The sequence below is a fragment of the Terrapene carolina genome, unplaced genomic scaffold, assembly GCF_002925995.2.
Source record: "Terrapene carolina triunguis isolate 2854851 unplaced genomic scaffold, T_m_triunguis-2.0 Scaffold112, whole genome shotgun sequence".
NCBI lineage: Eukaryota > Metazoa > Chordata > Testudines > Emydidae > Terrapene > Terrapene triunguis.
The window spans coordinates 5333861-5361364 of NW_020664463.1; the positions used below are offsets into that span (position 1 = coordinate 5333861).

Sequence of the window (27504 nt, forward strand, 5' to 3'; positions counted from 1 at the left end):
CTTACGTGGTTCAACATGCAAGACTGCACCTCAGAGACCTTCTGATGTGGCTAGTGTCAGTATATTCCCCAAGCAGACACCTCTTGGACTCCGTGCCAACAGTTCCTCCCCTATTCCTTCACCTCCCTGAAATGGTGGAAAGACCCAAGATCAGTAATGATGGGGATGCCCTTTGTTATCCCTCAACCATTGGTAGCTTTAATCTCAGACACATCAGACCTAGGGCAAGGAGGCCTCCTCACCAACCTCAGGACTCAGGTCTCTGGTCCCAAGAAGAACTCTCCCTGCATATAAACGTCAGGGAGCAAAGAGCGGTATGCATAGCTTGTCAAGTGTTCCTTCACCAGATCTCAGGCCAGGTGGTGCAAGTCCTGACAGACAATAGTGCGGCCATACCTGCTATCTCAACAAGCAGGGAGGGGCCTGATCTTTGGCCCTGTGTCAGAAAGTCATCCGTCTATGGGACTTCTGCACGAAACACTCCATCCATCATGTCACATCTCCCAGGAGTCCGGAAAGTACCGGTGGATCACCTCAGCAGATCCTTTTCCTCTCACCATGAGTCCCTTCACCCGGGGGTCACCAGGTTCATCTTCCAAATGTGGGGGCCTCCCCAGGTGGACCTGTTCGCTACCAGACAAAACAGGAAATGCCATCAGTTTTGCTCACTGCATGGTCACAGCCTGGGCTCCCTCTCCGATGCTTTCCTGCTCCCATGGCAAGACCCTTACATCAGAACCGCCTTACACTGTGTTCTTTAAGGACAAGGTCCAGCTGCGCCCTCCACCCTGCCTAAGGTGGTGTCACAATTCCATAACGGCCAGGCCATTTTCCTGTCCGTTTTCTTCCCCAAGTCTCACAAGACCTCTGAGGAAAACAGCAGCTTCACTCATTGGATATTATGTGGGACCTCGCCTCTTATATTGAGAGGACTAAAGTCTTCCGCAAATCCACACAACTCTTTATAGCAATAGTGGAAAGGGTGAGAGGATGACCTACCTGTGTCAGCCCAGAGGATCTCATCCTGGATAGCTGCCTGTATTCGGGCTCGCTATGAGCCATCTTAACTGTTCACTCCACAATAGCCCAAGCTTCGTCAGCAGCATCCCTCTCATAGGTCCCAATCCAGGACATCTGCAGGGCTGCAACCTGGTCATCAGTACATACCTTCGCATATCACTACGCCATCACCCAACAGGTCTGGGATGATGCCACTTTCAGGAGAGCAGTGTTGCTGTCAGCATATGCGTGAACTCCAAGCCCATCTCCAGTGATACTGCTTGTGAGTCACCTAACATGGAATGGACATGAGCAAGCACTCGAAGAAGAAAAATGGTTACTACCTTTTGTAACTGTTGTTCTTTGAGATGTGTTGCTCATGTCCATTCCACAACCCACCCTCCTACCCCTCTGTCAGCGTTAACAGTAAGAAGGAACTGAGAAGGTGCATGGCTGGCGGTGCCCCTTATACTGGCAGATGAGCGTGTGGCTCCGGAGGGCACTAGAGCCAGCCCAACGGATACCACTGAGGGGAAAATCTCTGGCAACAGTGCACTTGGTGCACACACACCTAAAGTGGAATGAACATGAGCAACACATCTTGAAGAACAACAGTTACGGAAAGGTTAGTAACCATTTTTTATGATGTCAAACGAAAGCCATGTGTAAAATAAGAGTTGCTTAGGCCAGGGATTCTCAGCCTTTTTCTTTCTGAGTCTTCCTCCCCTCCCCACTCCCCACCCCATGCTATAAAAACTCCATGGCCCAACTGTGCCACAACGGTTTTTCTGCATATAAAAGCCAGGGCCGGCATTAGAGGGTAGCAAGTGGAGGAATTGCCCAGAGACCACACGATGGGACACCGTGAAGCTAAGTTGCTCAGGCTTTGGCTTCAGCCCGGGTGGTGGGGCTTGGTGCCCCGGGCTGCAGTCCTATGTAGTGGGACTTCGGCTTTCTGCCCTGGGCCCTAGCGAATCTAACACTGGCCATGCTTGGTGGACCTGCTGAAACCTGCTCACGACCCCTCAAGGGGTCCCGGACCCCTGGTTGAGAACCACTGGCTTAGGCTGGTTTCTGAAGTGGCATCTTTGGAGATGCATTGTGCCCTTTGACCAATGATGGAGCACCCTCCTGCGGAAGGTGCTTTGAAAGTGGTAACTCAGAAAATCTAAACTCTGACGTGAAGAAGAAAACAAAGCAAAAATGATGTGTGTTTCTTTTACTGTGCAGCCTTCTCTTGGAGTCAAGAAGCCAACTAAAGCCCTGCTGTATGTTATACTGAGTCCTGTGGGCCCATACTTTGCAAGCGGAAGCTTTAATCCAATATCCTTATGGGCAGATCCCAAATATGTAAGAGCCTGGAAAGGAGGAACGGGGGACTGCAAATTGGGAGGGTAAGAGAGCCTGATTATGCATTAATTACATAGCTCAACTGTTGGATTATTTTTTCCTTTCAGTAAAATCTTGGCTATGATGCTGTATTATTAAATGTTGCAAATCAAAAATTGTAACACAGGCATTTCCAGAAAAGAGGTATCTCACCTCCAGTCAAAATGGGCTACAAAATAGCAGACTGCCGATCTGTTCACCTTGCATAGATAGACTAAGGCCAAGGTTGTTAAACTGTAGTTTGTGGACCACTGGTAGTCAGTCCATAATGAGCTGCATGGGACTGTGGAACTGTCTCTTCATGATTCCAGCTGCTAAAATAAAGATAAGTCAAATGCTTTTCTAATGTTGTTTCTCCATGTGAGCAGTTGCTGCTGTTCTGTCAGAAAATGGAGCAGAAGGTGTACACGAGACAATTTCTGTGTTAAGTTGTCACACTGTGAAAAGTTTTGAGAATGAGGGCAAAAGTTTGGAATAAGGGCAATTGCAAAGAGGCAGGGACTCGGAGAAACTTCTGTCCTGTCTTATTTTTTGGGGAAAAATGTATATGGAAGTTTGATCTACCTTAGTCACTGTTGAAAGTCAACAGTGTTTGACTAGAGTTACCAGATAGTTTCCCAAGTGTGGTAATTGTCTGTAAATGTTGACGTTAAAATTAATCCCAGTTTAAAGTGTTCATGCAGTGCCTCGTGATTTTCTGCCTCCTTTTATCAAAATATGCAACTTGTTTTTCCTAAAATCTTGCAAATTTGTGTGTGTACGTGTCTGAAATATGCGGTTATAAAGAAAACCAAAGTTAAAAATCAAAAAGTTTAAATCTCTTCTGACTGGATTTCTGTCAGCAAATCCACTGGGTAAAGAGTTAAACATCAGACAACAGCAACAGCCAGTGAGAGCTCAGGGGAGGGAGGGAGCCTGTACGGCTAGGGGAATCCCCTGTCTCCTATTGAACTGCTTCAAGTTTTCTGCTTCTACACCTAGACTAGCTTTAAGCCATAAACTTGAAGTGCTGTGGCCTTCACTGCATAATCTGTTAGCCGCTTTGCTTGTACAAACGTAACACTTTCATGAGTCAGTTGGGTCAGGGGTTACCTTTACATCCCAGGATCCAGTGGAGCTGCCTGGTAGTCCACAGACCCTGTGGAGCAGTATGGTCCTGGTAGGTAGGGGGAACCCTTGACTGTGGCTGAGCCCTTCAGAGTTTTATTTTGCAGAAGCAAAGTGACTTGTAGTTCATTCATTTAAGTGCTGCCAATGGAATCGTGTCAGGGGCAGGAAATGACTTTGCAGAGCATTAATCATGAGGCAGATTTTGCAATCTGGGCACTGAAAGTAATGTAAGCTGTTTTTAGAAATGGGAGAATTAGGAAGTTTTATGGCAGGAAAATACCCAGCTAGCTAGTGATAGCTGTTCCTTTTTCTTTTGTTCCTGAAAGGAATTATGGTTCTTCCATCTATGCCCAGCGTGAAGCTATGGAATTAGGGTGTCAGCAGGTTCTGTGGCTGTATGGAGAGGATCATCAAATCACTGAAGTCGGAACAATGAATCTTTTCCTGTACTGGGAAAATGAAGATGGAGGTATAGTAGTATGTGGCACTAAACCTCTGCTCGTTGCAGTCCTCAGGCCTGGGAGCCAGTTGTAACCTCAGGACTGGTGTCAGTGTTGTATGGATGATGCTTCTTGGGGTTTGTAGTTCTGGCCCAAAGAATGGTGGTCTGCATTGCCTTCTTTTTCTGTTTTAGTGGGAGGAGGGAAGTCACCCCTTAGTCAATCCCCACTAGCCCACACAACTTCTTCAGAATTCCTTCCAGCAAGTCCCTTCCAAAGAAATGGGGTTTGGGACCTTCCCTCTGTGGAGAAGGCAGGTGATCAGAGACTCTGACCTTGCAGTTCTGCGATAGGCTGCGATTGCCTTCTTTATCTCTTCTGCTTCTGTCATGGCCTCGAGCAGGGGCATCCCATCCATTCCTGAACCATGACCTGTGTCCACAAAGCAATCAGACCTTCCTTTTGAATCATGATTTTCCCGCTAAGCAAGACAGGAGAAGCTGCTACATCTTTTAAACTTCTACATCTTTAATCCTGGTAAATTGCTTTGAAGATGTAGGACCAGATTTTTAAAGCTATACTAAATTTTTATTTATTTATTTATTTATTTTTGCATCTGCAATCATTTGTGGTTGGAAATTATGCCACTTAGACAACTGATTGTCTAATTACTGCATGCAACCAGATATTTAGACACTTGCGTACCTTCATTTGTATGCAATTATTTATGTCTACAAAATTGTGCCTGCAGTTGGTTGTTAGTACAGAAGGGTAACCTAGTTTGAAGGACTATGGGCCTGATCCAAAGCCCATACAAGTCAATAGAAAGACTCCCATTAACTTCCCAGGACTTTGGCTCAGGTCCTAAATAAAGGCAAAGTGTTGTTCCACCATCTGCCAGTCTCAGAAACAAAAGAACAAGAAATCGGGATTCAAGCTCTGATCCTTTTCATGACAATGCAATGCACACTCTTGTAAAATGCCATTTCATTGCCATTTTTCTGCCAGTGCTATAGTGGTGGTTAGTAGTGGCTCACAATGGAAACAGCATTGTGTTTTATTTAGCATAAGAGTCTGTGAGTCAAGATACCTGGGTTCTATTTCCAATTTGACTGCTGATTCTTGGGCAAATCCCTTAAATTTCTCTGTGTCTCAGTTTATACAGCTGTAAAATAGGGATAATATTTACCTAGCTCTAAAAAACTTACTGAGATCAAGTGAATGATGCTATATATGTGAATGTTGTTATTTAATATTTCATCAGAATGGATTAGACATTGTAGCTATTGGGCCAAATTCACCCCTCATGTGCACCTTCACTGGCGTTACACCAGCAAGGAATTTGGCCCATTTGGACAGAGCGAACAAGAAGTTGGTTAGCATTCAGTGTTCTGCTTTGTTTTTCAACCAGGAATAAGCAGGAATTATCCAGCTGCAATACCATACTGTTCCAAAGATCTGCTAACCAATGTGTTACCAGTGCACTACTGAATAGTATCATTCTGACATGGGTGGAACAAACAATCTGTAATTCATGCCATCCAGCCTACTATATGCCAGTCCTATTCCAAAACAGACCGGCCATTACACATGCTATGATCACTTGCACTGCAGGGGCAATTAGCTATTTAGCAATGTATTACTAAGAAGCCTGGGTAAGACCTAAAACACCTACAACTGTTGGTTGCCATCAAGAAAATGCGCACCAGTGTATAACTGCCTACCCCCTTGCACCGTGGCCAAAAGTGACTGCTATTGTGCTCTTTCTCTTCATAAGGAATGCTACTAGGACTAGGGTGACCAGATAGCAAGGGTGAAAAATCGGAACAGGGGGTGGGAGTTAATTGGCACCTATATAAGACTAAGCCCCCAAATATGGGGTCTGTCCCTATAAAATCGGGACATCTGGTCACCCTAAATGCTACTTAGGTGGTCCTTGTTTTGTTTGCTTCATTGTGCATATATTGCAGTAGTAGTGGTGGTGATGGGGGGGCGTGGAGGGAGAGGGAGATTAAGCATAGAAATACAGTAGATTTGGAACTAGAAATCATGGGTACAGTTTAAGCATCAGGACCATACAGCTCATTGTGTGTTCAGGGAGTAATGTAAACTCTGTGTGTATGTGCTATGTTTTTTGTGTACCTTCATGAATGCACTGGATGGGGACTGATTTCAACAGTGCTTCAAGGGAGGGTCCATTTTTACTGCAAGCCGTTTCTAGATCATTTTAGCCCTGGTATTGGACAAAAGAGGTGTCTAACATTCCAGTCTTGGGTGAACCCTAGAAAATGTCTCATTCACAATGGTGGTAGGGGGAGGGGGAAATTACCCAATAACCTCTGGTAAATTTGCATGACACACATTATGCTGATTCTGTACATTTAGCATTGCTCTGGCTGAGTTTATAAGGTAGCTAAATCTGGATCACTATTGTTACAGGAATAACTGAGCGCAGTAGTTTCTGTTCATGAAATACTGCTTTCACCAGTGGCATATTTGGAGAGTGACATATACCCAGGAAGGTTTCCATGTTACAAAATGTAAAGCTTGATCACTATGTGATCCTCCAGGCCTACCTTTTCACGGCACATAACGTTGTTGAGAGACAAAGGGTGGCAGGAGTGGAAAGCATGTTAATGGAATGTCTGTTTCTTCTATCAAGGGGCTTAGCTTGGCAGAGATGAAGACCTTTAAAATCAAAACAAATGTACAGTCTAGAGAATATATCAAATGGGGGCTGTACACTATGGAATCTGTTTCTATTTTCCAGTATACAGAGGCAGTGTTGAGAATGGTTAGCTGCAAAGAGTCAGGACACCTGGGTTCTATTTCTGGCTGAACCATTAAGCCACTGTGTGACCTTGGGCAAATTATTTATCTCTGTGCCTCAGTTATCCCATCAATAAAATGGGAATAATAATACCTACTTCACAGGAGTGATGGGATGCTTAATTCCTTAAAAGCTCTTTGGAATCCTCAGATGAGGGCCAGCCCTATACCACATGGTGCCCGAGGTGAGGAGCGTCTTCAGCGCCCCACTCCATTAGTTAAACTTTTGAATATCTTATTTTTATTGTATTTATAGCCCATTTCACAACTTTGATGCACGATTTATCCCTGTTATATAAGATATAAATATGCACACCAGGATCTGTAAATCTGTATTTATTCATGCCATATATAAGCAAAGTACACTTTCGCATTTACATAATAAAACAAAGTTCACAATATCGCAGCTGGGCTCTCACTTCACTTCGTTCTTATATCTCATTGACTGACTGGCAATGCCCTGCCCCTTATATACAACATTCTAGGAGGTTTTGAGGAAAATGTACCTCTCAGAAAGTCTGGAAGTTTCCATGAGATTCTACGAAGGTCCAGAACATTGTAGGTGGTTAGTGAAAAATGAATCCACATACAGAATACCTGAAACATTTTACTTCAAACATTCTATTTTCCCTTTTGTCGCTAACAACAAAAATAGCACCCCAAGCCTGGTTTCCCCCAAGCCGGCATCCCAGGTGGTTGCTAGGGTCGCCTGCCCCTTCAATCCAGCCCTACCTCAGATGAAAAGACTCACAGAAGTTCAAAATAATGCTATTATATGTGTGAAAAATAGAGCTCGATGATTGTTAAAATGGTCATTATGCTGCAGAAAGTGCCATGTGGTGGTGGAGCATGAAGTTTGCTGGTGACACTGTGTGGGCTGTTAGATGCAGAATGATCCTATAAGGATGGATTCTTTTTGTAGAGAGTGACAGAGAGATTGACAAATGTATGGGATGACAGCCAGAGAAAGGAAAAAAAGAGAGAGGGATAGAGGGCCTGGGAGCAAGTAGCAATTGGAACAAGAAGGGAGGGGAAAATGGAATGGAGAACTGGGGTGAAAGGAAAGTGTGAGGAAAAGAGAAAAAATGAAGGAGAGAGCAACACAGAGGGACGGGGAGATTGGGTTTATGATAGGGTATGGACCCCAGAGCTTCCTGAGGCCTATGTGATCCAGAAGTTCTCTTGGTGGCCCCACCCATGCAAACATTTTGGTGTTTTTCTCCATTTTGTAATAATCTGCCTAGCCCTAAACTCATCTCATATGCATCAATCAGTGCATGTTCAAAAATAGTTGTGGGATAAATGAAGGGGGTGTAGACACCCAGCCAGCCAGTTAGCTGTAAAATCCCTCTTGGTGTCTGTTCTCTGCTTGCTTTACCTGTAAAGAGTTAACAAGCCCACAGGTAAAAGTAAAGGAGTGGGCACCTGACCAAAAGAGCCAATGGAAAGGCTAGAACATTTTAAAATTGGGAAAGAAGCTTTCCCTTTGCATCTGTTGTGTTTCTCCGGGAAAGAGGGGAACAGAGGGCAGCAGGAATGCTGTGTAAATCTTTAAGGCAGGTATGAGAAATCATCAGATCATACCTAGAATTACTTATTTGAAACCCCCCAAATATGTAAGTAAATTAGGAATGTTTAAATAGAGGCGATCAGGTTTATTTCTTTATTTTGGCTTGTGGATCTCCTCTGTGCTAACCCCAGATGCTTTTGTTTGCTTGTAACCTTTAAGCTGAATCCCCACGAAAGCTATTTTGGGTGCTTAATTTTTGGAATTGCTCTTTTAAAATCTAGCAAAAGCCTAAGTTCCAGATGTATTTTCTTCCTTTTTGTTTTTAATAACATTTACCTTTTTTTAAAACAAGATTGGATTTTTGGTACCCTAAGAGGTTTGTGCATGTTGTTTGATTAGCTGGTAGCAACAGCTAATTTCCTTTGTTTTCTTTCTCAGCTCTTCCTCCGAGGGCGGGTGAAAGGGCTTGAGGGTACCCCACAGGAAGGAATTCCCAAGTGCTCCTTTCTGGGTCCAAGGGGTTTTTTTGCATTAGGGTGGCGGCTGCGTTTACCAAGCCAAGGTCAGAAAAAAGCTGTAACCTTGGGAGTTTAATACAAGCCTGGAGTGGCCAGTATTAATTTTTAGAATCCTTGCAGACCCCCACCTTCTGCACTCGAAGTGCCAAAGTGGGGATTCAGCCTTGACAACTTGCATGAAAGACTTGAAGCTTATGTTGTTCAGTAAAATACAAGACCTAATTTTAAAATCACTTTACGCTCCCCAGATCTGGGATGGTCTCTTTGGTACATGTTTGTTCAGTGCCTTGCGCAATGGGCCCCTGGCCTCTCAATGCTACTGCAATAATGATAATGGAGTCTCACATAGTGTCAACATACGAGCATTCAGCAAACACTATAAATGAACACGTATATGTGAGTTCAGACCAATGTGAGAATTGCAAGCATGGTTACATGGGGGACAGACAAGATTGTCCATGACCATTGCAGGCTGTTGTAGCCTTGCTTTGCGCTGTTCATGTTTTTCACCTCAGGTGTTGCTGATGCACCTTGCTTCAAAGCAGTTAACTGCAATATGACAAATCTGCTGCCACCTTGCTCTGTTGTGGGGTGTTGTTTCCCATTGACTGGGATTGGCTGATATGCTTTCATGCATGACTTCAGTGTGTCTATATTGTTTGTACTGGCTACCATGAGAGCAGGTGCCTTGCTGTAGCTGACCAGAAATAGGGCCTTGGGTATTCTTGAGTCTGCCATATGAACGAGATGCCAAGACCAATGCATAGCTGAGTTTGTTTGTTTTTTGAGCATGCTTTGAATGTCAGACCTCTGACAATGATTGAGTATTTCGATATTGGGAATCTTGTCTCAACAATTGACCCTGCAAACAGACCAAAGGTTGTGCATATGAAACTGATTGAGTTTCCTAATATGGCGACAATATGTTATCCAGCATGACTGCCTAATAGACGTTTAGCTTACTGCTTATTTTGACGTCCTTGTCATTCCATAAGTGGTGTGACAGCATTCCAAATGCAGAGCTGGCCCTGGCTAAGCGATGGGTAAGCTCATCATCAGTTGCGGCATTCTGTGATAGCATACTCCTTAGGTAGCAGAACTTCTCCATGGACTCGAGAAGGTCATCCTTGATCTTAATAATTGGGTAGACAAGTTCATCCCCTGGCACATGTTGGTACAGTACTTCAGTTTTCTTTAGATTGATTGTGAAACCAAAGTGATTCACTGTACAAGTAAAGTGATCAGTTAGTTATTGAATGTCATCAATCGAGTGTGCAACCAGTGCACAGTCATCAGCAAACAAAAGCTCCTTAATGTGTAAATCTGCCACTTTCATGCAAGAACGGAAGCGTTGCAAATTTGAACAGCTTATAACACTGCAGAACTGGGTAAATGCTCCTCTGTCAGTGTCATGAAATGCATCCATGAGCATAGCCAATAAAAGGATGGAAAAGACTGTGGAAGCCAGCACACAACTGTGTTTGGTGCCTCTGGTGACCAGAAAGGGGTCTGATATCTCGCCATTTCCCACCACTCTGGTCATCATACCTTCATGGAAGGATGGAATAGCAAAAATAAACTTTCCAAAGATGAACAAAAAATCGAGCAAGAGACAGCGCCACAGAATTTCAAGGGTGCCAACATTGTACACCTCTATAAACGTAAGGGTGAATGGGCAAACTGTGATAATTACTATGGCATTTCCCTTCTCTCTGTTGCAGGGGAAATTATTGCACTGGTCATACTGAATTGACTTAACACCTATCTTGTGGGAAACATCATCCCCGAGCCTGGACAGGGCACTGTAGATATAATCTTCCCAGCCTGTCAGCTTCGGGAAAAGTGCTGGGAGCAAAACCATGGTCTTTATGTGATGTTCGTCAACTAAGCTAAAGCAATTGTCTCCCTAAATCATGGGGACTCTGGAAAGTTACCTCAGTACAAATAAATATATATAAAAATCAATAAAAGCAGACGAATAGGAAGTTTTCCCACACAGGGCTGTTTTTCCTATGTGCTATTGTAAATCCAGGAGTTTGCAGCTTATCAAAATGACTCTCCCATGAAAAGACAAATGGGGTTTGTGAGCTCATAGTCTGATTTCCCAGAGATGGGCAAGCTGAATGCATATGGAGCCAGTTTTGGTGTACACATGGTACCAGACGGAGATGATGACATGCTGCAAGGGAGGCAGATGCTCCTCTAGGTGACCCCAGGCTGGTAGACATAATATGCATACTTGACAAAATTATATAAAGCTGGCAGTTTAAAACATTTTGCATATTTCCCATATTCTATCAACTCCATGCTGTTTGGCAGCTGGCCTGGCAAGCTTTCAAAATAGCTCTCAGCAATCAAAGTATATTTTGGATCTTATACACATCCCGCTCCACCATTCATGGTAAAGCCTCTGAAGAGGGAACAGTATCAAGTGTGTCACAGGGTTCAATATTGAGGCCCATATTATTTCTTATTTTCACTAGTAGGAGTATGTACATTCAGACATGATCAAATTTGATGATTCCAAAGTTGGTGAAGTAGCAAACGCCCAACATGGGAATTTCCAGACCAGATCAGACCAGTGGATTATTTAATCCAGAATCCTGTCTGACAATGGCCAGTAACCAAATGTTTCAGAGGTGGACAATTATGGAATAACTTGCCCATAATAGATATTTCTACTTAGTCACTTTCAGTTGTTGGCTGGGCCCAGGCAAAGAGCAGACAGCCCTTGGAGATAGGCATGGGAGAGTTTATTTGGTTGTTAGGGTGGATTCATAGGAAAAAGGAGAGCTAGAGTTTCCAACCCTGGGAGAAAGGAAAGAGATGGCATCTTGGCATCTAGCAGTCTGCCACTGAATCAGGAATGGCCACTGCTAATAAATGGACACTGCTGGGTACATAGACACTGGAGCTGGAGAACAGAAGTGTAGCTGTGGTGGCACAGGCAGCGGGATGGGTTAGTTGCCCAAGTAAGTGCATAGAGTCCTGGAGGAGGATCAAACTTGGGCAGCTGGCCTGTCCCGCTATTCGCGCAGCCGTGGCTACACTTCTATTTTTAGTGCACTAGTTCTATTAAAGTTAGTGCATGTTTGTCTGCCAAAGCTGGAAATTACTCTTCCAGCTCGAACTGTGGACATACCCACAGTGTGTAGCCATATCCTGGGTGGATTGTACCTACCTCTGATAGGTACCTAAGAGATGTCTTCTCCTTACATTTTGGCAGCACTTGAATAGTTTGTCATGACAATTTGAATCTATTGTGTGTGCCCACTTTCAAAGGAACATCTCAAGTTATGTAGGAAAAACAGGAACCAAAGCTCTTGATCCACAGTAAGAAATACAGCCCTGAATGGACTGAGGCAGCAAAGCATACAATGGACATTGCATAAGAGATGATGATAACCTGCCATGAGAGGACATCCATGTAAATACCTTGGGGACTGCCAGATACGGTGAGCAGGCTCACACCATTTAAGATCAGAAGGGATGAAGGACTGTAACTGGGAGGAACAAGATGTTTAAAAGTAGAAAAAGAGTGAAGAAAGCTACTGAAAAGCAGGGGCCAAGATTTTCAGAAGTGACAAGTGCTTTTGGGTGCCACCTCCATTGTTGGATGCCCAACTCTGAGTCTCTATAAAGTAAAGGGCCTGGTTTTTCAAAGGGCAGGGGCTAGAGCACTATATGAAAATCAAGCCCCCAGATGTTGTAGGTTGGGCTCCCAAAATCATTTGTCGCTTTTGGTAATCTTTGCCAGAAGCTGTGTTGTTGATATGCTAACTAGCTGAACGAGTCAGAGGGGAAAAAAGGAGATTGCACTCTCTAGAAATGTAATACTTTGTTTCTTTACTGCACCTAATCCAAGATAATCTACCTATGTTCTTTTTTGCCAAGTATGAGATTAGATATGTCAAGCACATATTTATTTAAATCTGATTTTTTCCCTCTGTTTAAACAACCCCCTCCCCAAAATCTTGTTTTCAGTTAAACCATTTGAATCTTTGGCTGTTTTGGAATTTCCTGCAGATTATCTCGGAGAGGTTAAATAACTTTCAACCTCTAAGATAAAATAGTGAAAGAAGGGTTTCTGGAGCCTACCATGGCTGGGATTCCATGTCAAAAGGGCACACTGTACACGAGGAGTCCTCTTCCATAAAATGCCTCACATGCCTGAGGACCACGGACACAGTTCATGACACTGAAGGGTTTAGTCTTTCGCCTCTAGGTTGTCATTTCGAATCCCAGCCAGATTTTTGAAGCCTGAAAGCTGTTACCATGCGATGGCTGTATGGCAACCTATGTAAAATGAGTTGGATCAAACTCCAGTTTTCAATCAGATTTCCACATAACAAAAAATATTGTAAGTGTCACTAATTGGAACCCATGCTGGCAATCACAGTAGAAAGGTCAAGGACTGAATGGGCATGAAGTGTGACCTACCTTCTCAATCTTGACATTGTCCCACCAGCTCAGGATAGACACACGTTAGGGGACAGCAAGAGAAAATTTCCACTGCTGTCTCTCTTGTAGCTGCTCCATGGATACAGAGAAATGTATTATTATAAATGGGAAAAGTAAATGTAAATAGCATCATATCATCATCAGAGATGTCAGGGACAGAAAACCTGTTAGGTTATCAAATCCATCTCACTTGAAGGCCCCATTGAGCAGAGCTCGGAAGTATGTACTTAACTTTGAACTTCATTTATATGATACATCATCCTCCAGACACCTTACAAATGTTTATTAACTGCATCTCACAGCACCCCAGTGAGATAACCAATGGTAGCAAATCCATTTTATAGACAAGTCTACTAGGCACAGAGTGGGTCACTTTCAGCTTCCACTTGTGTCTCCTTATGTCGCGGATGGGCAGTTAAATGGTTCCCCGGGATCACACAGTGAGCCAGTGGCTGAGCCAGTGGCAGAGCCAGGAATAGAACCCAGTCATGTGCTCTAACTACTAAATACACCTAATCCCAATTCAATCAAGGCAAGTCTACACTGCAGCCCAGCTGCACTACTGTAGCATGTCTAGTGAAGACACTCTGTGCCAATGGGAGAGCACTCTCCTGTCGGCATAATTACTCCACCTCGGCGAGAAGTGGAAGCTCTGTTGGCGGGAGAGCAACTCCTGCCAACATAGCGCTGGTGTGGACAGCACGAAACTTGCATCACTCAGGGGGGCTTTTTCACACCCCTAAGCTATGTAAATTGTATCGATTTAGGCTGTAGTGTAGACCTACCCTCAGATATATGCATAGATTCAAAACAGGTGGCATCCAACTGAGTTTGTGCAATTTAGAAACTCCCTCTGAAATTCTAACCAATGTTTGTATCTTATGATATCGGATATTGCATGATGGTATCTGATATTTCTGCTCTCATTTAAATATTTTATTTTGTTTGCATTTTTGTTTCAACAGAAGAGGAACTGGCAACCCCACCGTTAGATGGCATCATTCTTCCTGGAGTGACGAGGCAGAGCATCTTGGATCTGGCACGCAAGTGGGTGGGTGTTTGCCTTGTCCCTCAATAGTAGCAATTTTAACAACGGTGAGATACGCTGTTATGAAAATAACTCATTTATTGTGTTCAGGTAATGGCTCACAGTTCCACCTGATCCTTTAAACCAAATACGAACTGGGGAAGCATGTTAAAATTAAAAAGTCTTGGCCAAACCACCCAGACACCAGCATTCGTTCCACAGAGCCACATACAGTCTAACTAGTTCCCAATAAGTATTCCCACACAAAAATCTTCATTAATTTTGTGTTAGAGTTGCCAGACTCCACATCCCATTAATACAATTAGCTTAAAGTAAGGAAATAAGCAACTGTCATTCATCACCCCATCTACACTCTACTCATCAGGTCCTTGTTCCACCACCCATAGCCCATGTGTCTCTACCTTCATTCTGAGCAACCAGGGTGCAGCCTTAAGTCCAGCCGTAGATGTAATGCCTGTATTCTTGCAGTTTTCAAATCTGTACTTGAATACAAGTTCTCATGCACAAAGTACTATAAGCTCAGCAATGATCAAAAGCATAGAGGTCCTCTGTTTACATCCCATCCAAAAGTTCTGCTGCAGCTGCACGGAGTTCCTGAACACCATGCTGAGGTTCAGCACCAAATTTGAGGGGAAAGTGCCACCTAGTGAATTGCCATCATCACACGTTCTAGATCTTGGGTTTTCCTTGGAGGTCATTCATTTAACTACTGACTAGGCCATCGCTTGCTTAGCTGTATGAGAACTGAAAATTAACTGGCTACAACTGGGTTTGTTAAAAATATCACCTCTGTGATACAATTACAGGTGTCTAATGTAAGGAAAGAATTACGACCTTTAAGAACATGTGCTCTGGTTTTGTGTTTCTGATCTCTGGCGCAGGGAGAATTTAAAGTGTCTGAGCGGTACATCACCATGAGTGATCTGACAGCTGCCTTGGAGGAAAACAGAGTGAAGGAGATGTTTGGTGCTGGGACAGCTTGTGTCGTATGTCCTATTTCTAAAATATTATACAAAGACAAGGTAAGGAAAGTATTTGTGTTTGTTTTTTCTTCCCCATATAATTACAGCTTGGCGTTGTCTGAGGTTCATGTGGGAAGTACCTTATCAGTATATTGCCTCCTAACTTCTTCCCAACTTCTTCTCAAGTTGGGGAAAACTGATTTTTTTTTTCAAAATTCCCCCATCCTCTTTTTTGCGTTTAATCTGAAATTTCAGAACTTCATTTTTTTTACCAGCTCTATAGTTCGTTGAAAAGTGGGGGGCAGATTTATTTTAAATTTAAGTAAAAAAAAAATCATTCATACAAAAAAAATCAAAATTTGAAATTTCATCAACATTTTGCAATTAGAAGCATTTCAGCCAGCTCTGTGATGTGATTTGCAGTCAAATCTTCCCTTAATAGGGAGGCTGACAGCCAGTCACAGTTCCTCAATTCTGTTCTGCCCTTCCCTGGCATAAATTAAAATTGCAGAGGAGGAGATTTAAATTCTTCCATCAGCAGAAACGGGTCATACAGAGAACATGGCTTTGCTCCACCATGACCACTCCCCTTCCATCCCCTAATACAGTGGTCCCCAACCTTTTTCGTCTGGTGGGCACCAGACGACGAGCCACGGAGGACCGTGGTGGCAGATGAGCATCCGCCGAAATGCCGCTGACAAGCGGCAACGTCAATAGGCGGCGCCGCCGACAAGCAGCATCATCCAGAGGCGTCGCCACCGAAATGCCGCCGATTTCGGCGACATTTCAGTGGCGATGCCTCTGGATGACACTGCTTGTCGGTGGCATTTCGGCGGATGCTCTTCTGCCAGCCAGTACACGGGCACTTAGATGCCCCTGCCCTAATATGTCTCCTTCCTAACCCCATCCCATGCCTGACTTAATCCTTCCCCTTATACCAGGCAGCACAGCTCTGTTGGAGAGGACACAGATGGCAGAGCTGGTACAGGAGATGGCATAACTGTTTCTGTCTGCTGTACACCAGTTGGGAAATTCCCCCTGAACAGGGGGAATTCTGTAGAGCATTTCTCTGTCCTGTTTAAGTTCACTTTGCACTGCTTACGTTGCACAAAATGAACTTCGCAGACCAGTGAATCCAGCCCAAGAGGTATGTTGATATGTTTCTTTGTGAAGATAGACAATAGAACAAATAAAATAACTATGTAGAAAATGATGCTTCTAATAGAAGGACTATATCTATTAATATGATCATGCTTTTGAGATACGAATGGGAAACATTAAGATGTTGACTATTGAAAATTATGGTAAATGTACTTGTTTTAACACAATACACAGTGTAGATAGTAAATAGAAAGGTGCTTCTTTGAGTTGACTATCATCCTCCTCAAGCCTTACTGATTGAGCAAGAAGGTAAGTGTGGTGTAGTGATTAGACCTTGCTTGGACTCCGGTAGCAGCTGGGTTCTATTCCTGGCTCTACTGCCACTCCTTTGGCCAAGTCACTGAGGAGGGCCTAAACCAACTCTCATTACAGTCAATAGAAGTAGTACAGTTGACGTGAATGTCAGCTGATCCTTGAGCTTTCTGTGTCTCCTATAAAATGGATATTAATGATCCTTACCCACCTGATGGGAGTGTTGTGAGGTTTAATTAATGTTTGTGAAGTGCTTTGAGATCCTCAGATTTAAAAGGCATTTATATATGTATGTACTTGTTGTTGCTTTTGTTATCTGACTGTACATGATGAGCTTCTAGGACTTATTCTCATTTTAATTCCATCCTAGAATTTGCACATTCCAACTATGGAGAATGGACCTCAGTTAGCAACCCGCTTCTTGAATCAGCTGACTGATATCCAAGTAAGGGATTCTCTTCTTTGGTATGATAACATAATGAAAGGGGTAAAATAGAATGAATGAATGGTTTTTCTGTTACAGGCTCCAGGAATCAAAATATAGACTCTTTCTCCCACCTCTCCTGGCATTGAAACCTTGGTAGATTATCAGTGGTAAGGGATGGTGCAGGAAGATATTTACCCTACATGTCACTGAGGGATGCTGTTTTACTCCTTAAAACCTGCCCTCCCTCTTTCATCTTGAAACAGAGTGATTTTAATACAGGTGTGAAATACAGGAGTGCTTGTAAAAGACTGATGTTTATGTCCTCGTCACATGACATGGGCCAGGATTATAAAAAGTTATACCCGGTCATTATCCACAAACTCCAGTGGCAGCTGTTTCATCTTCCCTTTAAAAAAATACACAGTCAGGTAAAACCTAATATCAACTTCCACAAAATAGTGCAGACAATCAATTAAAAAAACCCCACAAAGCGATGTCTTGGATGGTGGGCGTGGTATTTGATATTGGCCAGTGTGGCAAAGTACCTTCTTCTCCTCAGCAGGCTCAGTCCTTTTTAGCCTTGGAGACACAGGCTTGGGCAAGGCAAATCCTTGCAGGTAGCACAGGGTCTGGCTATTCCTTTTCTCAGTCAGCCCCTTGTGCTTGTTTATCTTCCCTTCTGGGGACAGAGTGCAGCCTTCCTTGCAGGAAGGGTTCAGAGCCTTGCTGCTCCTAACTTCCTGGCAGCTTCCCTGGTTCTCTCACTCTCTCCTCCCCCCCCTTCCACGCCAGGGAGGGTTTAAAAAGGTCCCAAGCAGTTGGAGCCAGCTGAACCTAATTAGTTCCCTAGTAACCCCTTGCCCAGCTGAACCTTATTTCCCCATGGTTCTCTCTCCTCAGTGGCTTGGGAGAGGCCTTTTTAACCCCCTGGGACTGATTACTACCCCCTTTGTAGCTGTTTGCCCTGGGTTTGCCACACCAGTAACTGCTATCTTGTAGGCTCAATGTCTTTCTGATCATGCAGCCACTACTTGTTCCCAAAACAGTTCCTCCTCTAGTGGCTTGTTGGATGTTAAGATGGATCTACTATTTGGCACTTGTATTTGCTCTCAGTATCTGGAGAGGCATGTTTTACTTCGGTCAGTGCACAAAGACTGTCAATAGCATTCTGGACATCCTCAAGAAGCTGAGAACCGGTGTCCTCCTTGGTTTATTTAGATGTCTTCTCTTTCTCTTGTAGGGGGTGGTGAATGATATATGGCCTCAGCGTGGATAGAATAGCTGTTACCTTGACAGGTTGCAAGTCGCTTTGTTTGAGATCTAACATTCTCTCCCACTTACTATGGCAGTAACTCTTTGGCATTCTTCTCATAGTATTTCTTCTGATCTGGGTTGCTATAGTTATTTCGTAATTGCCCCAGAGTTAATGGTCTGTGGCTCAAGAAGCACATTAAATGTTGCCACTAAGGTTTTTATCCTCCTGCCGTTGAGCTGCTGAACTGGTGATCCTAATAAAACATAGTGAGATGTGTTGCAGTATCCATACTAAATATGGATCCCTTGAATCTATCAGGGCTTTTATTTTAAATTTTTACTGACTCTTCTGCAAATCCTCACCTGGTGGGCATGAACTGATAGAGCCATAAAAAAATTGTCAGATTGAGTCATTCATTAATTGTGGCCCGTTGTCTGCTATCAACTCACCTGGAATCCCATGGCTAACATATTGAGATTTACAATGTGATATTCAATGTGTTGTACAATAGAGTAGTTAAAAACAAAATAAAATGAATAGCATTCCACTAACCCTTCATTTTTTAAATCAAGTAGTGTGTACCAGCCTTGGACTAGGGACAGTCGAACAACTTAGGTAGTTTCAGTAGCTCTTTTGGATTCTTGTTCTATTTATTGCAGGTTTCACACATGGATACTTATCATATAGATTCTGTCCCAGCTGCTTTTCACCACCCTGCTGAAAAGCAGCTAGAAAGCAGCTAGAAAGTTGTTGAATCTGTGCCCTGCTGGATTCCCCCTCTGTGACAGAATTCTCAGGTGGCACGGATCCACCATTGTGGGTTCTAGGCTTGTCTCCAGTTCCCTCATGGACACCATCCAGGGTAGTCTCTACACCTTTTCAAAACAAAGTATTGTTTGATCACAACAGGAACATAACAAGGCAAAAAGGTTTTTCAGCACAACAAACAGCCTATATGCATGCCTGTCTTACCTAAAGCTTAGGTAGGCCTAGCTTATCCAGACGCCCCACCGCTGGGGTGGGGAGACAGTTTGCACACCTGCAGTCTCTGCATCCCTGCCACCGGAGCTTCAGGGACTCAGGTTTTTATCCACTACAAAATTTTGTTTCAGTTTTCTGCCTGGTTTCCCCTCTCCTCTGCCAAGGCAAGGGTGTCGAACCCAGCATGGTCTGAGATAAACTTCAGAGAGAATGACACCTGCTTTGTCCCATGAAGTATTGGTGGCTATCAGGAGGGTTTCTCCATTTTCCTGTTTACCTGCAAACTAACCCATGCTAAAAGTAACCCTTAATAATCATATAGCAAACAACACAATAATAATCAAACTGACAGATGAAACACATGATACTAATAAACTATCACAGGCAGCTCCCATTCCCTTCACTTGGGTCATTTATATTCTGATTCCCCTCAAAAAAAATCTCCCCATGTAATTTCAGTGGAATGCAGTATTGTTTGCTGTGCTCTGCTAAGCAGCTTCCACATTCCACCATGGAGGTGTGGAGCATTTCAGTGTTAGAGGAAACAATTCCCATATGTTTGTATTTAGCATGTAAAGGGCTTGTGTGTGCTTCTGCATAAAGATGCTGTATGAATTAGGCCCAATTGTCGTAATGGTCTCTATATTAGGAGCTGGACTGAGACTACTAACTCATTTTGTGTATGCCAACTGCCAGTGATTAGATGATAGGGACTTTCAGTTCCAGCAACGAGCACTGCATTTGAACCAGTAACCTAGAGGTGAATCGCTCCGTATCCAATTACTAATCACCTCTGCCATCCAGTTCCCTCGTATGCAATACATGCTAGTTTAGCATTTTCAGATTTTTTTGATTATTTTGCATCCAGATCTGTTTTCCTGCCACTTACTGTTTTTTTGTAATCCACAATCCTCCATGTGCAACAGGATTTACTTAGATTTGAACAGCTGTTCAGTGGGAAGTAGAGCTAGAATGACAAATTAGAACTTTGTGGGCAGAACTGATTACATTTCTCACAGCAGTAGCAAGAGACAGGGAAACACTGCAGTATGCATTTACACTTGTGTTACTAAAAGGAAATTGTGATTACTATAGATCGATAGAGATTTTAGATGAAATAATTTACTCTGTGTATAGCACTGGTGTGGTTCTGAATGCATCAATCACAGAATACTGTGTTCTATAACAGCTTGAGTTAGAGGATTTAAAGATGAGGTTCTCTCTGGGAATTGCACTGCCTCTGAAATGCCAATCCAGTGCTGGCAACCTCCTTCTTCCCTAAATAAAAAGCCCTGAATGCTTTGGCTAATATGGCCAGTGGTCCCAAATATTGTAGATTATTTATGGCTTCTTCATGATGATTTGTATTTTTAAGGAGGATGCAGTGAAAGCTTGTTCATTTTTAAAGTGTAGATCAGAAAGCAATTTGGGTGGGATAGGTCAACAGTTTCAGGTGAAATTATTATTTGTATTAGAGTAGAATTTAAAGGCCATGATCAGTATCAGGGCCCCATTGTGCTAGGCACTGTACAAATATATAATAAGAGACAGTCCTGCTACACACTCTAAATAGGCAAGCCTGAGAAAATAGTGGTAGAGAGGGTTGGCTAGAGGAGGAAGTATTGTTATCTCTATTTTACACATCAGAACCTGAGCAGCAGAGAGATTGAGTGACTTGCCCAGGTTACATAGGAAGTCTGTGTCCAATCCAGAAATGGAATCTGATCTACTTAGTCCCAAAATAGTGTCTTAACTGCACAACCATCCTTCTTTTCTAAAATATGAGAATGAACTCAAACCTTTGGCAAAAACTGAATCCATACTGACCCTTTGGGGGAAATTATGGAAGTCTGGATTGTGATTTCAGTTTTATGCACCTCTGCATTTCTTGGTGCTGAACAGGGTGAGACACTGAAGTCTGAGGGTACGTCTTCACTACCCGCCGGATCGGCGGGTAGTAATCGACTATCGGGGATCGATTTATCGCGTCTTGTCTAGACGTGATAAATCGATCCCCGAACGCGCTCCCGTTGACTCTGGAACTCCACCAGAGCGAGAGGCGGAAGCGGAGTCGACGGGGGAGCCGCGGCTGTCGATCCCACGCCGTGAGGATCTGAGGTAAATTGATCTAAGATACGTCGACTTCAGCTACGCTATTCTCGTAGCTGAAGTTGCGTATGTTAGATCGATCTCCCCCCACCCCCAGTGTAGACCTGCCCTGAGTGAGGCTGTTCTTACGAACAGAAGCAGGGGGTACTGGAAGTCTCACAAGAGAGCTTGTTTTCATGAGATTTCCTGCCCATTTTTGCAGGTTCTGGAGGTTCAGATAAATTCCCAAGGTTTTTGAGTTTCACTCAGTTACTTGACAGGTGAATTAATAGCAGTAATTATCCTAATTAGCAGAGTAAACTTCAACATCAAGAACTCACCTCTTTTAATGGAAAATGCTGATGCAGCCTCTGCTCAGTACAGCTTGGGGGGGCCTGAAGGAAGACAGGAGCCTTTATAGTGCCTCATTGGCCAGTGTTTGAGCCAGGTCAATTTCTAGTGTGAATCAGAGGAGCCTCACAGCTGCTGTGACTTATACCAGCTGCCTAGGACTCCCAGGGGCTGTTCCAATAGTAAAGGATTACCAGGGTTAGCGCCAACTCCCTTTTCTCCAGTCATGCCCTCTACATTACATTGTCTCTTTGCCACCCAGGGATTAGCCCATGCTGGGGAAATCCTGCACTGTTCGGTTAAACTGGCATTATGGCTGCTTTGCAATGCCAGGGAAGCATGAAGCATCTATGGTGGGGACAAGGAACTGGCCTGGAAATGTCATGAATGGAGCCCTGCTTTTCGAGCATGGTGTAACACATTCCGTTAGCTGTGCTGCAGACCTGTGACAGTGATAGCAGAATTAGCAACAAGGAGAAGAAATATCCCCAAGGACTGTTAGAAGACATTGTGGTGTTGTGTTGTACAGAGAGCTGTTCAGCCACTAGCCTTCGAAGACAGCACTCCCAAATGCTGTTTCTTTAAGTGAACACAGCAACAAGCCAAGAGCTTTTTCTCTTCTTGGGAATTCATCTTTTAATTTGCTCTTCTGCCCTAATGTTTTTCTCTTATGGTCTCCATGCTTCCACACTCCATTTCAGTGAGACATATAGGCTGCAGTGCCTTCCGTATGCAGATGATACTCAGCTCTCTGTTGTCATCTTAGTCTGACCCACAGGTGAAGTCTAGAGATAATCTGACTCAAAGGCACTGGACTGGGATTCAGGAGATCTGGGTTCCATTCCTGGGTCTGCCACAGTTCCCCATGTGACTTTGGGCAAATTATTTCATTACTATGCTGCCTCTCCTACCTGTAAAGCAAGGTTACTACTTCCCTGGTTTGTCTGTCTATTTAGATTGTAGACTCCTCATGGCAAGGACTGTCTCATACTATGTATATGTACAGCGCCTAGCACAGTAGGGCTCTGATGTCAGGGCTGCTGTAATATAAGTAGTAATTGAGTTGACATGTCCAATATTTGAGATTAGACTTTACCTCCACCTGTCCCCTTAACCACAATCCCACATCATTTACTGATTTCTCTTCTCTCTCTACTCTGACCGCTGTTTTCTCTCACTGTAACAGGGCTTTACCTTCACCATTGTGGTACACTTGACTCGCTAGTCAAAAGCCAAAGTCCTCACCTTCCAAAGATAAACAAAAGTCCAAACCCCAAACAATGTTCAGCCCTCCTGGGCTCGACTAGTCTTTTTCTTGGCCCTTCCCAGGGCTAATTTGTATAGCTGTAGTCCTTTCTCCACCCAGGTCTGCCCTGGTCTCCCTCACTGTTGATTTAGAAGTTGAAAAGTAGCTTCCTTCCACCCTCTGTGGCCAGACAGTCACAAATAGACTCTGAACGGTTCCTTGTCCCATTGTTGCAGAGAGTTTCCATGCCCTCTCAGAAGGATCCAGTGCCCCATCTACTACTAACCTATATCCACATATAATTTACCTAAATGAATGAGCTGTGTCTGATTACAGGGTTTGTGACAGAGAGCCTTAGAACTGTTTACCTTCAGATTAAGATCAAATGCAGTGTCAGTGTAATAGCTAACTGTCCTCTCCCCTGGGACTGTCTTGAAGAGAGATGGTAGGTCTTTTCCATCCCTGCCTTCTGTAACCCTGTTAATTACACAGTGAGAGCAGACTCATTCGTCATCCACAGTAGATCTGGTTTTTTTGGTTTACCATCAGGGCCGGCTCTAGGCACCAGCAAAACAAGCTGGTGCTTGGGGCAGCACATTTTTAGGGGCGGCATGGCCGGCGCCAGAATGCCGCCCCTAAAAATGTGCCCCGGCCGCCCTAGCTCACCTCCGCTGCTGCTGCCGCTCATGCGCCACGTCGTGCGAAACAGCTGATTCGCGCGCCGCTACTCGCCCTCACTCCCAGGCGGGGGGGAGCAGCGGCGCGTGAATCAGCTGTTTCGCGCGCTGCGGCCGCTCGGGGTCTCCTCCTCCCTCCCAGGCTCTCAAACCTGGGAGGGAGAGATCCCGAGCGGCCGTGGCGCGCAAAACAGCAAAACAAATAATCTATTTTATAGGGGGCAGTTGTGGCAGTGGAAAGGACCTTTGAAGTAGGTGTAAGCTATAGTTACTCCCACCTACAGGTCCCTTTACCCTGCCAGAGTGGTGGAAAAGGGCCTTAGAGTGAACGAAAGTCAGGTCACAGGAAAATTTTGTTGGTGCAGAGTTATCTTTATTTCCTGAAATACGTTCTTTGTTTTTGTTTCAGTATGGAAGAGAAGACAGCGAATGGACACTCCTGGTGTCATGAATGCAGAGTGGCGGGGATCAGACCTTCCATACACTACCCGACAGGCCAAACCGTTACACCAGAACAATCACCGATTTTCTGTAGCTGCCCATTTAGAGCTGTGCGTAGGGTAGTCAGTGTTCTCCCTTTCCTCCCCAGGGTGATTTGTTTCCACATGCCAGGGAATGTGAACACAATCATTATGATTTCTACCATAGTCTTACTAATAGAAGCCTATCTTCTTGTTAGAGATGCTAGATGTAAGCAATAGAACTGTCCCAACTGTTTTCTTGGTGCCTCCTTGTGTCTTATGTACAGTCCAAAAACTTGTCAAATACTCTTCAACTGGTCTTCAGTGTAAGCCATGGTGTTAAGCCGGAGAAGACTGCCATATAAAAAAAGTTGCCCATTACTTAGGGGAACAGTTACTATCCCTTAGTCCTATTTCATTTGCATCCTCAGGCAATGGATTATGTTTTTCTCTGTTACTCCACTTATGTGGGAGGTTCCTCGCTGCATTCCCAGAGCCCCGAGGAGCCCCTGTTTTTTATTCTGCCAACATCATACCCTCACCTTTTAGCCCCCATGTCATAGCAACCACGCCTTTAGAATGAGGATGACTTGGTGGGAAATCCCTTCAGAGCCCGGCAACACCACTCCTGAATCAGCTTACAAGAACTTACAAGATACAAAGTGATCTTTCCCCACCCAAGGCTTTACAGTGCTCCCAGCCCTGGCTGGCCCACTTGTTTCTTACTGTGATCTTTCTATTTTCTGAAGAGGCCGTGGCTTTCCAGTATGGGTTCTCCTGTATCTTCCCCTGCTTGCCAGTGGAAAAGTGCTCAGTGCAGGAGAACAGAGGGATTTCGTTCACCCCTTGCCATTCTGCACTACCATGTTCCCTTACCTCTTTATACACCACTAGACTCATGATACACTCTCTCTTGTTGCCATTTGGAAGCAGATACAGAGCTGTTAGCTCGCAATTAGGGAAATTAATAACTTCTGCAAATTTTCCTTAACCCTTAAATATGCTACCATCCATATAAGCTTTCTCATCTATGCACACACTTTTCTCAACTAGTTTTAAGACGTCTCTTGCCAAAAAGGAACTACAGTATTCGGTAGTAATACTCCAAAATGCTAGGGGCCTGATTCTTCTGTTATTCTGACAAAGAACTTATGTAACTTCATAGCTGTCAGTGGAGTTATACCTGCATAAAATCAGTTTAACAGAATGGAGCCTAAGACCCTACATTTTACACTAGCCATACAGCAGTATTTTGGGAACTAACTTGTGTTTTTTTAATAAGGGGGGAAGAGTTTCTCTCCCACACTTTCTAACTGACCCCACCTATAACTAGCAGTTGCTAACACAATGTAAAATATATTAAGCATCATTTCTAATGGGCAGCCCCTTGTCTTAAGCCACCACTTAAAATTACCCACAGGGCTTTCTTGTACAGTATTTGGTCAAACATTAACCCTCAGTCTCTACTAGGCCACCATTTTATGCTGGTCCCGTGAGTGATGGGTTAGACAGAACTTGCTGCAGTCTGTTCTGATACCTTATTGAAGAACAGTTGAAGGTTACCAGTGACAATTGTTCAGAGTGAGTTGTTGGACAGTGTTCTATTTAGAATATACCTACAAGCACAAAATGCTGTTTCATTTATGGTAGCAGTAGTACTGTGTATCTCTTCTACTCACAATTTAAATCTGTACTGTGCTCTGGTCTCTGTTCAGTTTCTTGTGATATATCATAGCCCACTGGTAGTTTATTTATTTTTATTCGTCTACTGGAAAAATTAACATGGGGGATACATCGAAATACAATGTGAGGTAGAGGCATTTTTCCAACAAGGCAAGTACCACAACTGAAGAGTGCCTTTGACTAGAGTGTGTCATAGAGCTTGTCAAGGCTGGATCCCCACTTTGAACTTTAGGGTTCAAATGTAGGGGCCTGCATGAAAACTTCTAAGCTTATCTACCAGCTTAGCTTTGGTCCGCTGCCACCATCACAAGAATTCCCTCCCTGGGAAGCCTTGAGAAACCTTTCACCAATTCCCTGGTGAACACAGATCCAAACCCCCTTGGATCTTAAAACAAGGAGAAATTAACCATCCCCCCTCCTTCCTTCCACCCTCCTTTCACCAACTCCTGGTGAATACAGATCCAAACCCCCTTGGATCTTAAAACAAGGAGAAATCAATCTGGTTCTTAAAAAAGAAGGCTTTTAATTAAAGAAAAAGGTAAAAATCATCTCTGTAAAATCAGTATGGAAAATACTTTACAGGGTAATCAAACTTAAAGAGCTCAGAGGACCCCCCTCTGTCTTAGGTTCAAAGTACAGCAAACAAAGATACACACTCTGGTAAAAAGGTACATTTACAAGTTGAGAAAACAAAGTAAATCTAAGACGCCTTGCCTGTCTTTTACTTACTAGTTTGAAATAGGAGAGACTTGTTTAGAAAGATGGGGAGAACCTGGATTGATGTCTGGTCCCTCTCAGTCCCAAGAGCAAACCACCCCTTAAAACAAAGAGCACACACAAAAGCCTTTCCCCCTCCCAAGATTTGAAAGTATCTTGTCTCCTTATTGGTCCTTGGGGTCAGGTGTCAGCCAGGTTACCCGAGCTTCTTAACCCTTTACAGGTAAAAGGATTTGGAGTCTCTGTACACAGAGAGCTGTTACCCTTCCCTTTATAGTTATGACAGAGCTCATACCAGATTACATCATGAATGAGACTAAATGGCTTCCTATTACTGAACTGTAACCTGTTCCCTCACGTTTAGCTTAGATAATTGTCTTTGACAGCAAACGTCTAGGTGGTTCGGTTTGACTGAGGTGCCTGGGGAATTGGATGTGCAACTCCCGTACTTGAGATATCAGTAGTATTAACAGAAGTTGCACATCGAATTCCCCATGGACAGTACTGACAGTAATCTACTCACAAGTCAGAATGAAAAAATGAAGACCAGTTATAATAATTGATTTAGAGTGGTTGACGCTTTAAGTGGTTGACGCCTTAAAGTCTTAAATCAGACTACAATAATTTTAAGTGGGGCTCGACATTGGCCTGTAGTTGTTGTAGTCTATACTGACTTTTGGGGAAACCTGAGTTAGACCTCCTGTCTTATCTCTTCATCTCTTGTACTGCTGGAGACCTCAAAAGTGCAAGGGCTAACAGAGGATAAAATTGGAAGGTCCACAAAAATATGAGCTATTTCCTAGAGAAAAAGTGAAACCATGTAGAGCACTCCCAGTCAGCTAGTGTCACCTCTGTGAATACTTTTGCTCCCTCTTGGTAAATTCAAACAGCCTTGATTATTTTCATTCGGGCTCTGGGTGAATAGGTTCCAGGTTTTAA

The 27504-nt window shown here is 43.7% G+C and overlaps 1 protein-coding gene across 1 annotated transcript in view; it reads left to right on the forward strand.

The window, feature by feature from the left end:
• BCAT1 (branched chain amino acid transaminase 1) overlaps window positions 1-26042 on the forward strand; it is a 96854-nt gene extending 70812 nt beyond the window's left edge. Inside the window, exons 7-12 of the mRNA XM_024203260.2 lie at window positions 2230-2393; window positions 3825-3967; window positions 14222-14307; window positions 15186-15326; window positions 17050-17124; window positions 24114-26042. Coding sequence (XP_024059028.2) covers window positions 2230-2393; window positions 3825-3967; window positions 14222-14307; window positions 15186-15326; window positions 17050-17124; window positions 24114-24155 — 651 coding nt within the window. The 3' untranslated portion in view covers window positions 24156-26042. The remainder of the gene's footprint in view (window positions 1-2229; window positions 2394-3824; window positions 3968-14221; window positions 14308-15185; window positions 15327-17049; window positions 17125-24113) is intronic.
• The last annotated feature ends 1462 nt before the right edge of the window (window positions 26043-27504 follow it).